Below are 15,943 nucleotides of genomic sequence, written 5' to 3' on the forward strand. Positions count from 1 at the left end.
TGTTTAGTCATTTTTTTTCGGTCATGTCCAACTCTTCATAACCTCTTTTGAGATTTTCTTGGCAAAGATACTGGAGTGGGTTTCCATTTCCTTTCCCAGCTCATTTTACAGATAAGGAAATAGAGTTAATAGACTTGCCCAGAGTCACACATCTAGTAAGTGTCTGAAGTCATATTTGAACTCAGGTTTTCCTAACTCCAGATTCAGCACTCTTCTGACACTAATTATATGACTCTGGGCAAGTCATTTAACTACCATATACCTCAGTTTCCCCATCTGTAAAATGGGAATAATAGTAGCATTTGCCTCCCAGGGTTGTTGTGAGGATCAGATGAGAAATTTGTAAAGCATTTTGCAAATCTTAAAGCATATAAATGCTAGCTATTATTATTGTCATACTGTTCCCCGTAGGGGTTTTTTTTTTAAATAGATATGAGAAAGCAGACATGCATATTTTTAGTCTTTAATTTCTTCATTTTTTCTGTTTGTTTAGTGATATCAATTGCGATCTTTTTCATTCTCTTGGAAGCTTCTTCTCTTTTAAATATAATGAAAATAGATTTAGATATATCTAAAAGTATGTGACCTTAATTCAACCCAATTCAACAAATACTATGTGCCTATTATATACAAGGCAGTTAAATGTTGGAGATGCAAAGAAAACACAGATAAATAGCATATGGCAGGTCAGTCTGGGGACCCTGGATCAGTAGAGACTCCCAGATTCGTGGACTGAAAGGAAGGGTTTAGACTTTTGAATTGGTATTTGCAGAAGTCAGATTCAAGAAATAGGACTGTGGATTTACGCAAACAATAGACTTGCCCCCAGGCAAGTGCTTTCTCCATTTGCTCAGTGATCTGGGTAAATGGGAGAGACTGGGAGTCCTTTTACTTTGTGGGGGTGGGGAGCTTATCTTGGGCAGTTTTGAGGAAAAAAATTACCTTTCTTTTTCCCTGAATGTCTTGGAGAGTACAACACCTGGGGGATTAGTTTTCTTTCCCCTTTCTCACCACCATCTTCCCTAGGTAGTAGCTTCTTGTAGCAGACAAGCATATGACCACATTCAGTGCAGTAGAGTCCAGTGGCAGAGTTGCGTCAAATGGAGTTGATGAGAAGAGCTGAGAGGCTGGCACCTGGGGGATCATGCTTGGGAATGGCGAATCTGAGGGCTGGTCCTAGAGTCCTGGTTCTTCCTAAAAAGTGTGCAACTGTACTCTAAACTGACCTTTCAGCCAAGCCTGAAAGTTCCAGGCAGTGGAGAACCACAACCCAATACAGAAGCAAGCCCAGAGATCTGGCTGACTAACTTACACAGCAGGACCTAAGGAAAGCAAGATTTGGAGAAGACAGAAAAAAATATTAGTGCAAGGGGCACTGGAGGTGTAGGTAGTGTTGGCCAAGTGAATGCCATTTCGCCTGTGAACCTATGGATGTCCTATATTTCCAGTCAATAAGCATTTATTATTATTAGCTACCGGTAAGTGGCACAATAGAGAGGGCAGCTACATGGCACGGGTTTAGATTCAGGAAGACGCCTGTTCATGAGTTCAAATTCTGCTTCAGACACTTCCTAGCTGTGGGTCCCACTGGGCAAATCACTTAAACCTGTTTGCCTCAGTTTCCTCATCTGGAAAAGGAAAATGGCAAACCTCTCCAGCGTCTTTGCCAAAAAACAAAACAAAACCCAAAAGGGGTCATGAAGCCTCAGAAGCGACTGAAAGGGAGTACACAACAATGTTTCAGGCAGTGAGCCAATTGCCGGGGGAGTCAAAGAAAGGCAAAAAGTTTCTTTCAAGCACCTTACAATTTGAAGAGGGAGGAAGACAACATAGTAATATACAACAAAATAGGAAAGGGATAAATTGAAGATAATCAGTAGAGGAAAGGCACTGGCACTAATAGGCACCTGGCTTCCTGCTGAAGGTAGGTTTTTAGCCACGCCTTGAAGGAAGCCAGGAGAGAGCACTGAAGAGAGAGAGTATTTCAAGCATGGAGAACATCCAAAGAAAATGCCGGGTCTGGAGATGGAGTGTTTTGGGTGACATGTATTTGCGGGGGAGTTTGCTACTATGACATTTCATTGAATATCTTTGTAATCAGCTCCAGGTGTCCCCTGGCTGACTCTCCAATGTGGTGAACATTCAGTAGGGGGCTATTGCGCTATAGCGCTTTAGGAAGGCTGACGCACAGAGTACTTTCAGTCTGTGGTAGTGGGATGGGGGCGTCCACCAGCCCCTGCTAGTTGAGGGATGCTCTACACAGCACACAAATGAGTCACAAATTCACAGGCTTAGTTTGTTACTGCTAGGAGACTCCCAGGGCCCCAGGAGCCCGCGAGGGCGACGGGACCTGGCGGCCCAGGAACTTGTGGAGAAGCCCCCCACCCCCGGGAGGCGGTGGGGGGGGGGGGGGGGGAAGGGGTGCTGCGGAGGGCGGTCGCGCGCATGCGCCGCTCTAGAGGCTGCCGGAAGAACTGGGGTTGCGGGGCCGGCGGCCGCCAGTGCCGGCCGGCCGAGGCTACAGGATGGGCGGCGGGGGCGCTGTGACTGCCGAGCCGCAGGAGCCGGAGCTCCTGGAGCCGGCGCTGCAGGCTCCGGAGGAGGAGTCCTTGCAGCTGAGCGGCCGCCCGGAGGAGGAGGCGGCGACAGCGGACCCGGCCCCCCCGCAGCGCGCTGCTGGCGGTTGCTGCCCCTGCGCGGTCCCAGACGAAAACCCCGGTGAGTGCGGCGGGCTCTCACCGAAGTCCCGGCCCCGGGGGGAGGCTGGGGCGGCAGGCGACACAGGGACGAAGCATCCCGACCTGCCGCAGGAAGGGTTCGGAGACCGGCAGGGCTGTGCCTGCCTGGGGACCTCTCCCGGAGCCGCGCTTGTCCGGGCAGCCGGCCCCCTCTCCCCCCCGCCCCCCCCCCGTGACGGACCCCTGGCGAGAGTGCGTGAGCGCCCTACGCCTGAACTTGAACTTGACCAAGTGAGGTCAAGTGCGGTGGTGGCAGCGCGTTGGAGAGCCCGTTCTCCCCCTGCGCGTGTGGCGCGGGGAGCCCCCGGCCCCTGGGGCGAGGGGTCTGGGTAGAAATGGGGCGGGGAGTGTGTGTGTGAAATCATGCAGTTCTCTGTTAGGTCGGGGTGATAGCCACAATGCTGCTTGCTTCGCAGACCCCCGCCCCTGTTTAGAAACAGTTATCCCTCTTTCCCCATCTCCAGAATTAGTTTCAGTAACAGCGTGCATGGAGCACCTAGTGAGGTACCGCATAGCAGATTAGGCTAGAAGTACAGAAAGGAGAAAAAAGTCTATAGAGTGTAGGGGATTCGGCTAGAAGGCAGTGGGAAAAGTATAGAAAGTATTAACAGATTCTGTATAGAATGTATAGAATGAGATCGGTGCTTGTAGTATGCAGGATGGAAAAACCGGTGTGCTGGGAGCAGACCCCAGGTTTTGCCCTACCAACTCGTTTTGTGACCTTGGACAACTCACTTCCCTGTTAAGGCATGGTTTTCTCATCTATAAATAGGCAGGTTAGAATAAATACTTGTTGGTTGGTTGGGTTATCTGGTCCCTACAACTAGCGTCTTCAAGCTCTTGGGTATGGTCCATCTCTCCTGGACAAAGGTGGGGTGTATGGTTGAGGGTGTGGCTTGTCCTTTGACTCTGCAACTCACTAGTTTGCCATTTTATCAGCCTAACAATTGACTGTTCGAGTATCATGCTGAGTGGGTTATTTTCCAAACTCATAAAATTGTTTATGATATTTATTGCTGGCAATTACTTAATAACTTTATAGTTTTTCTCTACTATGGCATAAAGCATACAGTTGCTTATTCTGTGAAATCATATGGTAAGATTTAATTATCTTTTTGGAAGATAATAATGATCACTGCTTCATTTCAGAAATGATTTACTGTATTCTCAAATGGTGGAAGCTAAATAATCACGTTAAAATGTAGGGTGGACCTTCAGCTTTCTTCCCCTCCCCTTGGTGAAGGTTGGAGGTCCACAGGCATTACAAAACATTGTGCATGGTTTTGGACTTTTTCAATGTATCCATCAAGTGTGCTGATTTTTTTTTCTCCTTAAAAAAAATGCAGTTTGTGATATGGAAAGAGGTAGGGAAGGGATACTGGGAATAACTATGATGATGTGAAAAACAGAAGACAGGATGAAAACTTTAAAAATAGAAGGTGTCCCAAAAGCCTTAGTGCAGTTTTAAGCATTAATAGTTTAAAACTTCACCAAGACTTTTGGGACACCCTTTACTTAGGGTTTCAGTAGTCATTTTTAATAAACAACATTTAGTAGGTTTATTGAAACTACTCAGGTTGAAGCAATGGAGGCTCTTTGGTTGAAACAAAAAATCATTCGGGAGAACAAACCTTAAAAAGTTTAAGATTAAATGTTCTTACAGGTTGTTTTTTCTCTCCCTTTCCTTCTGACATATGGCCAACTTATGTTATTTCCACAAATTTTTAAAAAAAGTTTTATCTTAAAAAAATGGATAATCTAATTTCTTCAAGTTCTTTGTAAACGTGAGCATTATAATAATAGCTGAAATTTATAATAGAGTGCTTTGACTTAACTTCACTACATGACTTTCATTATTTGGTTTCAAGCATTGTTCTAGAAGAATGTTCTCTCCTATTCAATTAAAACACAGAAACACATTACAAGGCCAAATGCTACTTTAGGTGATCTCTACCACTGCTCCCCTGTGTTATTGCCAGTAATTGAAATGTGAATGTAGTTTGGCAAGGTCTGATCAGTCCAGGCTGTTCATTCCGCTTCTGCTTGATGCACTCAGGGCCTTCCACAACTTTTCCCAGACTACCTTGATAGACGTTTTGCCAAATTCAGTTTATCATTAATTATTATTAATTAAATAACTATGTTATATAGTATATAAATAATTAATTATTAATTAAATGCCTATCATATGGAAAATGCTCTTTTAAGTGCTAAAGGAGATGCAGAAGTACTCTGGGCTCCAGTCTGAGTTTACAATCTACTAGAGAGGAAGATGAGCCACTCCATCCTTCTTTGTCTCATTCAGCCTTTCTAAAACCCAGCACTCTTCGAAAGGCCCAGTTCTAGTGCTTCCACCTTCATGAAGGTTTCTCTGATCATTTTAGTTCCCAGGAGTCTCTTCTCATTGAGCTCTGATAACACTGTATCACTTGCTTGGCCTTTGGATGCCTTGTGACATCTCTTATGTAGCCGTCCAAGCTACTCTCCAAATGTTCTCTAGTCGTTTTATGTGCCTATCGCCTATCATCCCAGCCAGATCTGAAGCAATTTCAGAGGGCAGTGGTAATGTGGTGAGGGGCTTATTAGTGCCTGTCGCTTTGAATATGATTAATCCCCATCCACTCCTACCCACCCACTCCCCACTTGACTACTTGGCCCTGTTATAATTGTATTATATTTGTGTGGTGTGTGATTAGAGTCAAAATTTAAGTTAAAAGAATTTCTTATGAAGTTAAAATAGTTCTTGAAGAAAATGTAATAAAATTAGGCATTAATGACTAGAACTATGGAATTACAGAAAAAGGGAAATATTTCTATCCTAGGTTGTTGTTTTTTTTTTCCTTTTTCTTTTTCCTGTTCTAATCCAGGAGTTCAGGCTCCATGAATGTTTTTCTTTTAAAAAGAATCTATTTTCTTTTTGGACCTGAAGTATGAAATTTCAAAAATGTAATTTCTAAGTCCCAACCACAACTGAGGGTATGTATTTCACACCAGTTCATTTCCAACAGTCTTTAAATTTCATTCTTCTGGGATGAACTATGTCTAGTTTTTGTTTTCATACAGAATATAAATTAGGGGGGTTTGGCTACATACATTAATGACTGCTACCTACAAATTAGTCTGCAGTCAGATTTATGCACACAGTGGCTTATATAGGGAGAAAACTCATTCTTAAATACAAATGATAATTTTTTAGAAATGTCCTTGGAAAATCCGTTTTCATGATTATACTTACAGTCCAGGCTGTGAATTACCTCGCTCATAAAAAAAAATAATGGTCTTCAAAAGTTGAAATGTATATGAAAGCTCTTTGGTATTTAGAATTGTAAAGTGACTTTTATACATTTATAGAAATAGGGCAGTTGTTTGTTGTTGGGTTTTTTTTTTTTAACAGAGTACTAGCAACATCCTTAAGCAGTAGTGTTTAGTGGCTAACCCTGTACATTCCTGTTTTGAAAATTATAATTCCTGTTGCAAAGTTTACCATGTGGTTGGCTTTCCACCCCTTACTTGGAGAACTGAGGGTTGTATGAAATTGTTGTTTCTTACATAACTTCTTGTTTCTTACATAACTGTGAAATGCATCAAGGCAGCTGCACTTGAAAATCTAAATTATTTTATTGTTATTAGTTTTAAAAGTTTGTGATACTTTATGTTCTGTCTTATCCCAGGTGTGATTTACTTGTGCTACAAATTATACTACTACCAGGGAGAAGACCCTTGGCTATTGCTATTACCCTGTGCCCCTTTTATAGGAATATAAAGGGATATAGACATTTATGGTTGAGTTTAAAGTTCATGATCAGTAAAGGAACTAATAATCTATAGTCACAGATTTAGAGCAGGCAGGAATCTGAGTCTGGTTCAACCTTATCATTTTATAGATGAGGGAACCAAGACAGGTCCCACAGGTAGAAAGTAGCAGAGAGAGGTTTGAACCCAGGTTTTCTGACTTCAAATCCACAGCGTACTCATATAACCTTTAGATAATAAAAAGTCAAATCTCATTTAAATAAAAATGAAATAGTTGTGTACTTATGTGAAAGACATTATAATTGGCTCTATGGGAATTAGAAAGAAGTATAGGATTATCCTTATGTTGTCAAGGCTTTTACTGTCCACCCAGGAGATAAGACCTGGAGACATGCAAAGCTAAATTTTAACATTTTAAGATAACTGTAGAAAGGATCTCTGTTTATTAGCTAATGCTGCCTCCTAGTGTTGCTAAAGTGATTCCTTGCCCTTGTGTAGAGTACTTTTATGAAATACATTTTTGTTTTAACACATAGTAGTTAGAGAATAATTCTTGCATTTGAGAGGCCGTAAATACGTGTTTTCAGAAGGGCCAATGGAATTTTCCCCTGCCTTGTTGCCATACCATTTTTCAGGGATTTTCCTGTTATCTTAGCAAGGAGCTTTCTGGTTTTACGACACAGACAATGTGAGGAGTGAATGGTATTTCTGTAATTTTAAAAAAATTACTATTTACAAATATCAGACATGGGGAAAGTTGATGCTTGGGATAGTGAGTGGATGACTTAAAAGGTAAAGTTTGTGAACTCATTCACCTTTTGAATATTCCCCAAATTTCTAACTGAAATAACCATTTGTAATTAATAGAAGTATTTATGAAAACAAAAACTAATTGGAATTTCATCTTTTTTCAGAAGCTAAGAAGAAAGCTACCTGCCCTGGACTTGGCTTGTTTTATACATTATTGTCTGCCTTCTTTTTCTCAGTGACCTCTTTATTAGTAAAAAAAATACAAGATATCCATTCATCAGAAATTAGTGCATTTCGATGTGTGTTCCAAATGTTATTTGTTCTTCCTTTCTTAATATACAAAAAGTAAGTATTACTTTTAACTGTAAAATGAGGGACTTAATTTTTCACTATTGTCAAACCTAAAATTTGTCATTGACTCCATTAACATTGATCAGTAATCTTTTTGTCAATGTTCCTATCCATTACCAATTTTCACTGTGTCTTATACCAATAGAATATATCTGCCTATAGGAGATTTCCCACCCCAATTTCCATTTAAACCAAAAGAAAATACAGTGGGAACTTTTTATTTTTGTATACCCATAAAGTGGGAAGGGGGAGTTATAAACAAAGGGGTGGGAAAAGGGAACAAACATATTTCAAGATCCTACTGTGTACCAGGCACTGTGCTAAGTACTTTACAAATATTATCTCTCTCTCTCTCTCTCTTTTTTTTTTCTTTTTGGAGGGGGGAAGGTAGGGCAGTTGGGGTTAAGGACTTGCCCAAGGTTACAAGGTTAGTTTTTGTGTTAAGTGTCTGAGGTCAGATTTGAACTCAGGTCCTCCTGACTCCAGGGCTGGTGCTCTATTCACTGCGCCACCTAGCCGCCCCAAAATAGTATCTCATTTGATTCTCACAATAACCCTATGAGATAGGTGTAATTGTTATCTTCATTTTACAGTTAAGGAAATTTAAGCAGACAGAGGTTAAATAACTTGTCCAAGGTCACATAGTGGTGAGACTGAATTTGAACTGAGGTCTTCTTGACCCTAGCCCTAGCATTGTGTCCACTGTACCACCTAGCTGCTTCATAAGAAGCATGCCTGCACGAATTTTGAAAAGATGGTAATGTTCCTGAGTAACAGCTTCATTCATTCTCACTTCTATCTGTACTAACCACCAATTACTTTTCTTCTTTCATATGGTATATTGTTATTGCCAGCAGTCTTTTTCTAAGCAACAGGTGTTTCATTTTATCATTATTCTAATTACTATATAATATTAGTAGAATAGATATAATAGTAAAATATAGAATATTATTCTACGTAATAGAATAATATTATTCTGTATTATATAATAATAATATTTTGTGTGTAGAACTTACAAAAGTATTAAATTAATATCATTTGATGCTTAGATGGGGAAGAGAGAAGCTAGTCAGTATTCACTTTTCTCCTACCAATCTGCTCTCACACTTGTCCTGTACTCTCTCCTTCTGCCTTCCCTATATTAGGAGTATCAGATTATAACCCTCAAAATCTCACCAGAATGCTATTGGAGGAAAGGCAAACAATGAGCTAGAATTCTTTGGATTGTTTTGGGAATGAGGATGCTTAACTCTTTTTCTTCTTTCTTTTTTTTTAAGCAATTGGGGTTAAGTAACTTCCTCAAGGTTACATGGCCAGGTGTTTCTGGGTGGGTGCTAAGTTTCTGAGCCCGGGATTCGATCTCCAGGTCATCCCAACACTGGAGCGGATGCTCTTATTCGCTGTGCTACCTGGCCGCCCCGATGCTTAACTCTTAAACTGAAAGCTGGAAAGAAAATCCCAAATGTAAACTATATATTTCAGTTATTTAAAAAATACTTTCCCTCTCACAAACACAGGCAATCCTGCATTATATACAGAACCTGAGAAGTCAATTCACTCATCTTCCTACCCCATGAAGTGATTTTTCTGTATAATACTTTATTGTCTGAGCAGGGCTTGTCTAGCCTCACTGTTACACATGACAATTCATTTTTTAGATTGTTTCAGACAGTCACTTAAAATTATTTTTCATGCCAGATATCAAGAAATTAACCAAAAACTGTAGATCTAGATTCTAATTAACTTTGTAACTCAGTGCCATATTAAAATTGTGGGTCTTCATTTTTTAGTGAACAGGAGTGAAAATCTAAAAAATAAGGGTTTCCCAAAAGTCTTTGTACAATTCTAAGCTAAAAAAGCTTAAAATTGCACTAAGACTTTTGGGACACTTTGCATTTTAGAAATGATAGCTAATGGGGGTGGCTAGGTGGCGCAGTGAGTAAAGCACTGGCCCCAGAGTCAGGAGGACCTGAGTTCGGTTCCGGTCTCAGACACTTAACACAAAATAAACTAACCTTGTAACCTTGGGCAAGTTACTTAACCCCAACTGCCCTCCAAAAAAGGCAAAAAAAAAAAAAAAAGAAATGATAACTGAGAATCTGTTAAGCATCTGATAAGTTTATGAATGTGGGGTGATGGTGATGGTGGAACTATATTAATTATGTCAATTTTATTTTGGACTTTCTTTTCAGTTTCTTTAAAGGCACAACCTAATCCTTTTAATTGGTCACATGTGTCATTGATATTTTGCTAAGAATGCCTCTTAAGATGTGTACTTCCCCCAATGCTAATGCCAGATATTCACAGATAATGCACTCCCAAATCTAGTCTTATAGAAGGGTATCCAGCTCTGACGCCAGTCATCAACACTTTATCCTATGAGTTCTAATAATTTTTTTTAATTTTTATTTTTTTTGCTTTTTGTAGGGGGGAGAGCTGGGCAATTGGGGTTAAGTGACTTGCCCAAGGTCACATGGCTAGTAAATGTTAAGTGTCTGAGGCCGGATTTGAACTCAGGTCCTTCTGGCTCCAGGGCTGATGCTCTGATCACTGTGCCACCTAGCCACCCCTATCCTATGATTTCTTATCTGTTTAATCTGTTAATAATAATGACAGCATCAATCAGTCAATAAACATTTATTAAGCGTACTTTAGATACCAAAATTGGCTAAAGACAACCCCTTCCCTTGAGGATCTTACAATCTAATGTCAGCTCCTTGAAGGCAGGGATTATTTTCTCTATTTGTGTCCCTAAAGTACACAGTAGACATGTAATAAATGCCTACTTGTTTGATATATCAGCATCTTTGTTGATTGCGATGATTGTAGTCGATCTTCAACTCCTATATATTACAAAAAGTTTTCCAAACTGTGTAGTTGGATTTAAAGTCAATAGCTGGTTGAGTGATTCTGGCTAAAACATTTTAATTCTGCAATTCTTTTCCATTGTATATCTGATATTTTCTGTAGTATTAGCCTCTCTTATAGAGCACATCCTCCCTAGATACACATCCAGCTAACAGTACATATTACTCATATGTAAGTCTCCTTTACAGAGTATCTGAAATTTGCACATCATTGCTGAGTTAATGTAACATGCTTTTCTTTATTTTAATTTACAGAACTGGGTTTTTGGGACCAAAAGGCAAGCGAATTTTCCTTTGTCTCAGGGGAGTCTTTGGTTCCACAGCGATGATCCTTCTCTACTATGCTTTCCAGTTAATGCCCATTGCTGATGCCACTGTTATCACATTCACGACACCAGTTTTCACTTCCCTATTTGCTTGGATATATCTCAAGGAAAAATATAGTCTTTGGGATCTTTTCTTCACTCTTTTTGCAATTACTGGTGTGGTACTTATCGCAAGACCGCCATTTTTGTTTGGCTACAGCACTGCAGGAATAGAAGAAAACCATTCCTATCACCTCAGAGGAGCATTAGCAGCTGTAGGTGGTGCCATGTGTGGTGCTCTGACTCTTGTTATACTAAGAAAGGTGGGGAAATCTGTGTACTATCTGCTGAACATTTGGTATTATGTAGTGATTGGACTATTGGAATCCATCATTGTACTTGTTGTAGTGGGTGACTGGCGTCTACCTCATTGTGGTTTAGATAGACTGTTTTTGGTATTAATAGGACTGTTTGGGTTGGGGGGGCAGATATTTCTCACTAAAGCAGTTCAGGTAGAAAAAGCAGGGCCAGTGGCCATAATGAAAACAATGGATGTAGTCTTTGCTTTCCTATTTCAGATTATTTTCCTTAATAAAATACCAACGTGGTGGACAGTGAGTGGTGCCCTTTGTGTGGTAGCCAGCAGCTCTGGAGCTGTCATTCGCAAATGGTGCGAGAGTTCCCAAGTGAGACAGCAGTGCTAAGAGAGACTTGTCAGGTAGAACTTCATCCCAGTAACACAGAAAAATTTAAGGTGTATTTTTATTAATTGGTCATGCAGTTTATAAGTTTAATAATAGAAGTATAATTTTTGAAAACAGCGTATGTTTTTAATAGTTTTAAATATCTTGGCTAGTTTGCTCTCCCTGGTATTATGAATTTTATCAAAAGAAAAAAAATTGATTCAAGTTTTTTTCATGACTGGAACAAAAAAAGTACATGTATAATGGTTTAAAAAAACTTATTGTCTTTATTGTGGGCACCTGGGTAGGAGAGGGAATTAAGGATATTTTGAGTAACATGAGGGCCAAATTAGCAATATACTAATTAAGTGAATAAGTATTTACATTTATAAATTTTAACATACTAAGAAACTTAAAATAGAAGTCTTGACTTTTTTTAATAGTGCAAATCTATTTTTTTAGACCAAAGCCTAGACCTATAAAGTGCCTTTCCATGCTAATACTAGAATTTAAACAGAAAAAAGCTTCACATTTTTTTTAAAGGCAAAAAGTCCTTGAATCAAATTTGGCCAAATGTTTAAGTAGCCACAGTAATTATAGCTACAGCCTACAATTTTAATTTTTCCATGTTACTATGTAAAACTGTATTCAAATTTTAACGTTTATGGTCTCTCATCTTAGTTTTTCAACTCATAAAGGGGTAAAACGTGGCATATTTTAGCCACATTTACAGCCTAACGTGATTTCTTTTCCAGAAAAGATACTTTTCTATATATCTGTTCTAGATATTTAAAGCAATACCAAGTGGAAATCTCTCAGGATTTTAGGTAACTTTTTAAAATCACTTTTTACAATAACCTCTAAACCAAAAATATGGCTTAGAGAACTTTGGTGTACTTTTAAAACCCAACTTTTCTAAGCAACGTTAGTCATCTTAATTTGTGAGAGAAAGCAAACTTTTTTTCCAATGGAATTGGAATGTGGTTCCTTATTTTTTTTATGTCAGAACCTTTTGTCATTATCTTCATGACACTTTGAATGGAAAAAATAAATATTTCACTGCACATAAAAATGATGGATAAATAATTTCTGGTATGTTATTGTATGTTATGTGTATTAAGTCCATTTAAGTTAAATGGCACCAAAGGTTTAAATAAAACATTTCATATGTAGCATTCTGTCAAGCCAGAATTTACCATGCTTTCAAATGGAAGAAACTGTAATATCCAGAAGACCACTGAGTAGCTTACTTGCTAAGTAACTTAATGTAAGATGATTGGATTTGGGGCTGGAAGACCTGGTTTTCAATTCTGGTTTTTGCTGCTCATAATTTTTGAGCCCAGGCCAGGTACCTTACTTCTGGGCTTTCCATTTCTTCACCTTTAGATCTAGCTGCAAATCTTATGTAAGTAATATAACCACTATGTTGGTCCTAAGCACCTTTCTAATGAGTATATGATGGCATTTAACTCACTCACTACCCCAAGCTGACTTTTCTGTTGGCATAACCCTTAAGCCACTGAGTTGGAATAATACAGCTGCATTTCCATTTTTTGGTCATTTATGCTGAAGGAACAGGGATTTGAGGTCCCAATGCCTTTACTGAGACTTTATTTTCCTTTCTGGAAATAATCATCAGAATACATTTTTTTCCTCTCAGTCCTTCCTGACTAGAGAATTGCAAATAAAGATTAAACAAAGATTAATTTTTGCCTATATAACTCACCTGGCCCGTAGCATGTTCATTGGAATGTTTGCAGACATGTCAGTTCCTAATTGTCTCTGAAATCATGTAAGAACTGGGATTTCAGAAATGATCAAATCCATGGATTCTCAGAGTATGATCTGAGGCATTCTGAGACCCTTTCAGGGGGTCTCTGGGTCAAAACTAATTTTATAAAAGTATTTTTAAGTATTTTAAGATGTGTTAATTTCTGATAGGATGTCAATAGATAGAACCTTCATAAAACTCTTTGGGGGGTCCTCACTAATTTTTAAGAGTCTAAAAAGGTCCCGAGATTCAGAAGTTTGAGAACCCACTGACCTATTGTTCTGCCTCTAACACTTGTTCCCCATCCCCTCACATATCCAGAGAGAGGATTTGACTTGCCCTCAGGTCTTTTTACCTATCATATTTACCTCTCAATACCATGATGAAGCAAGGTAAGTAAACCACTCTATACTCTACCCAAAGGTGAATTAAGCCTCATAGGGAATGAAGTGATAAATATGTTATCCTTTTCAGGGTCTCCTGGGATCCTGAAAGCTAAGTCACTGTGAACTCACACATGGAAAGTTGATTTTATCAGTGTAATTTAATCACTAGGAGACTATGATGAAAAGTTACAGTCTCTCCAAACTTGCTTCAGTACTCCATTCTTGGAACTCTGAAGGACTTACTTTAGAGCTTGTGATTTTTTTTAAAGAAGGGCTTATATTGTTTGAAATATGCAAAGGCCTATGTATTATAAGGCTATTTTTGGCATATGTATTTTGCAGAGATTATTACTATTTCTTGAAAAATAAAATATTTTAAGAAGATGTTTTTATTTCATAAGCACTAATAAAAAATAAATATTAAAAACAAGCATGCTTTCTTTTTCATGAAATAACAAATGCCTGATTTTTTAACCATAAACCCCAAATGGAAAATAGTTGTATAATCAATCCTAGGGTACCTTTCTTCTTCTCTCTCTTCCCAAGCATACTTCAGTGTTTCTGTGATTTCCTCAATGTTGGTTTTAGGTATTGTAACCCATCAGTTATTTGGAGGATAATCATGGCTATTTGCTGTGGCTGGAATGATTCATCAACTCAACCACAACCAATATTCTGAAGCTAAGCCATTGCTGACACCTGTAAGAGTTTGTAGTCTAATGGCTTAACCTCCAAGAACCCAGGATTTTATTCCACAACACAGAAGGGAATCCGAGTAGAATATTTGTCAAGAATTTCTGAGCATAGATGAAACCAAACTTTAAATGGCATATATTACAAATTTCTGGATAAAATATCTCAGAAAATAATGAAATGATTTGGTGTTTCCATGCAAACTTAACATCAATCCAAAGGACTAGCACATAATATCACTAAAACTTTTTCTTGCTATAAAAATTAATTTTATTCAATATATGATAAAGTGTTATGAGCCTGGTTAAGTGAGGAGATTGAAAATTATTTTTGAATTTTCCAAAAACTAGTGTTTGCTCAGTTTCTCCTTACTGGATTTATTCACTTCCCCAAATTTGAGGTAATACGCATCTTATTTTTTTTTTAATAATTCAGAGGTAGTAATTATTCAAATAATATTCTCCAGAAGACAGTTACTTTTTCAAAAAGCAGTATCTGACATAATAGTGATGATAATAATCTCATCAGGAAGGCTTGGGAAAGGAAAAAAAACCCTTTGAATGGCATATGAATTTTTTTTTGCTAACAATGAGCTGCTTTGGCAAATTCATCCATTGTTTCAATAATCATTATAGCTGACATTGTACTTGACTGAACAGAAGAGTAACTGCCTATTAGACCACAAAGCCTTCCTCCCATTATGCTGTAGGGAAGGACTGCCTGGCCAAACATCTCCTGAACTCCCAAGTTATTTAAACTTTCCCAGTATTTCAGAGTTGGAAGGGACCTTAATGGTTATCTAGTCCGTGCCTGAAAATGGAATATGTTTGATGTCAGGGTCAATAAATGGTTATCCAGTGTTTACATGAATAGCTCCTGTGAAGGGAACCTCCTGGGACCAGAGGGTGGGAGGTGTTAGGGAAGGGAATACACAGACAGAAGTTACATGACTTTCCGGGGGTCACAACTAGTTAATGTCTGAGGCAGGATTTGAACTTGGGTCTACTTGATTTCAGACCCAACACTATTCATTGTGCCTCCAACACCACCCATTATGAAGTAGCTTATTTAGATCTTAGAAAGCTCTAATTATGTTTTTCCTGACAGCAAGGTTAAATTTGCCTCTGTCCTTTCTACCGATTGCTTTCATTTCTGCCATGTGATACCAAAGAGTAAGTCTAATCAATCACGCAGTTGCCTTTCAAGTCCTTGGAGACGTTTTCTTGCACTTTCTCTCTTCCAGCTTATTAGGACATTCTGTGTTCTTCAGTTCATCCTCTGGTGGTACTCGAGGCCCTTCACCGTGCTGGTTGACTTCCTGTAGGCAGTTTATCAATCTTTATTGAAGCAAGGGAAAGCAGTGGATAGAACATGGGGTCTCCTGACTCTAGCTGTGTAACCAAGTCACTTAACCTCTGCCTCAGTCTCCTCATCTGTCATATGGGGCAATAATAGCACCTAACTCCCAGGGCTTTTGTATCAAATGAGGTAATTATGAAATGCTTAGCACAGTGGCTGGCGAATAATAGGTGCTATATAATTGTCAGCTGTAATGGTGATGTCCAGACCCTATCACAGTGCTCCAGATGAGATCTGGTCAAAGCAGAAGATAGTGTGATGATCACTTCCTTTGTTCTCTTAATATT

The 15,943-nt window shown here is 39.0% G+C and overlaps 1 protein-coding gene across 1 annotated transcript; it reads left to right on the forward strand.

Annotated features, from left to right (window-relative positions):
* Positions 1–2,453: 2,453 nt before the first annotated feature.
* Positions 2,454–12,519, forward strand: SLC35G1 (solute carrier family 35 member G1). Its single transcript, XM_069099268.1, has 3 exons — positions 2,454–2,718; positions 7,406–7,586; positions 10,715–12,519. Exons 1-3 carry the CDS (start codon positions 2,526–2,528, stop codon positions 11,466–11,468), a joined length of 1,128 nt encoding a protein of 375 aa, XP_068955369.1. The 5' UTR covers positions 2,454–2,525; the 3' UTR covers positions 11,469–12,519.
* The last annotated feature ends 3,424 nt before the right edge of the window (positions 12,520–15,943 follow it).

Source organism: Petaurus breviceps, unplaced genomic scaffold (genome assembly GCF_028583685.1).
Source record: "Petaurus breviceps papuanus isolate PSGF00001 unplaced genomic scaffold, PetGlider_PUasm1.0 37, whole genome shotgun sequence".
Lineage (NCBI taxonomy): Eukaryota > Metazoa > Chordata > Mammalia > Diprotodontia > Petauridae > Petaurus > Petaurus breviceps.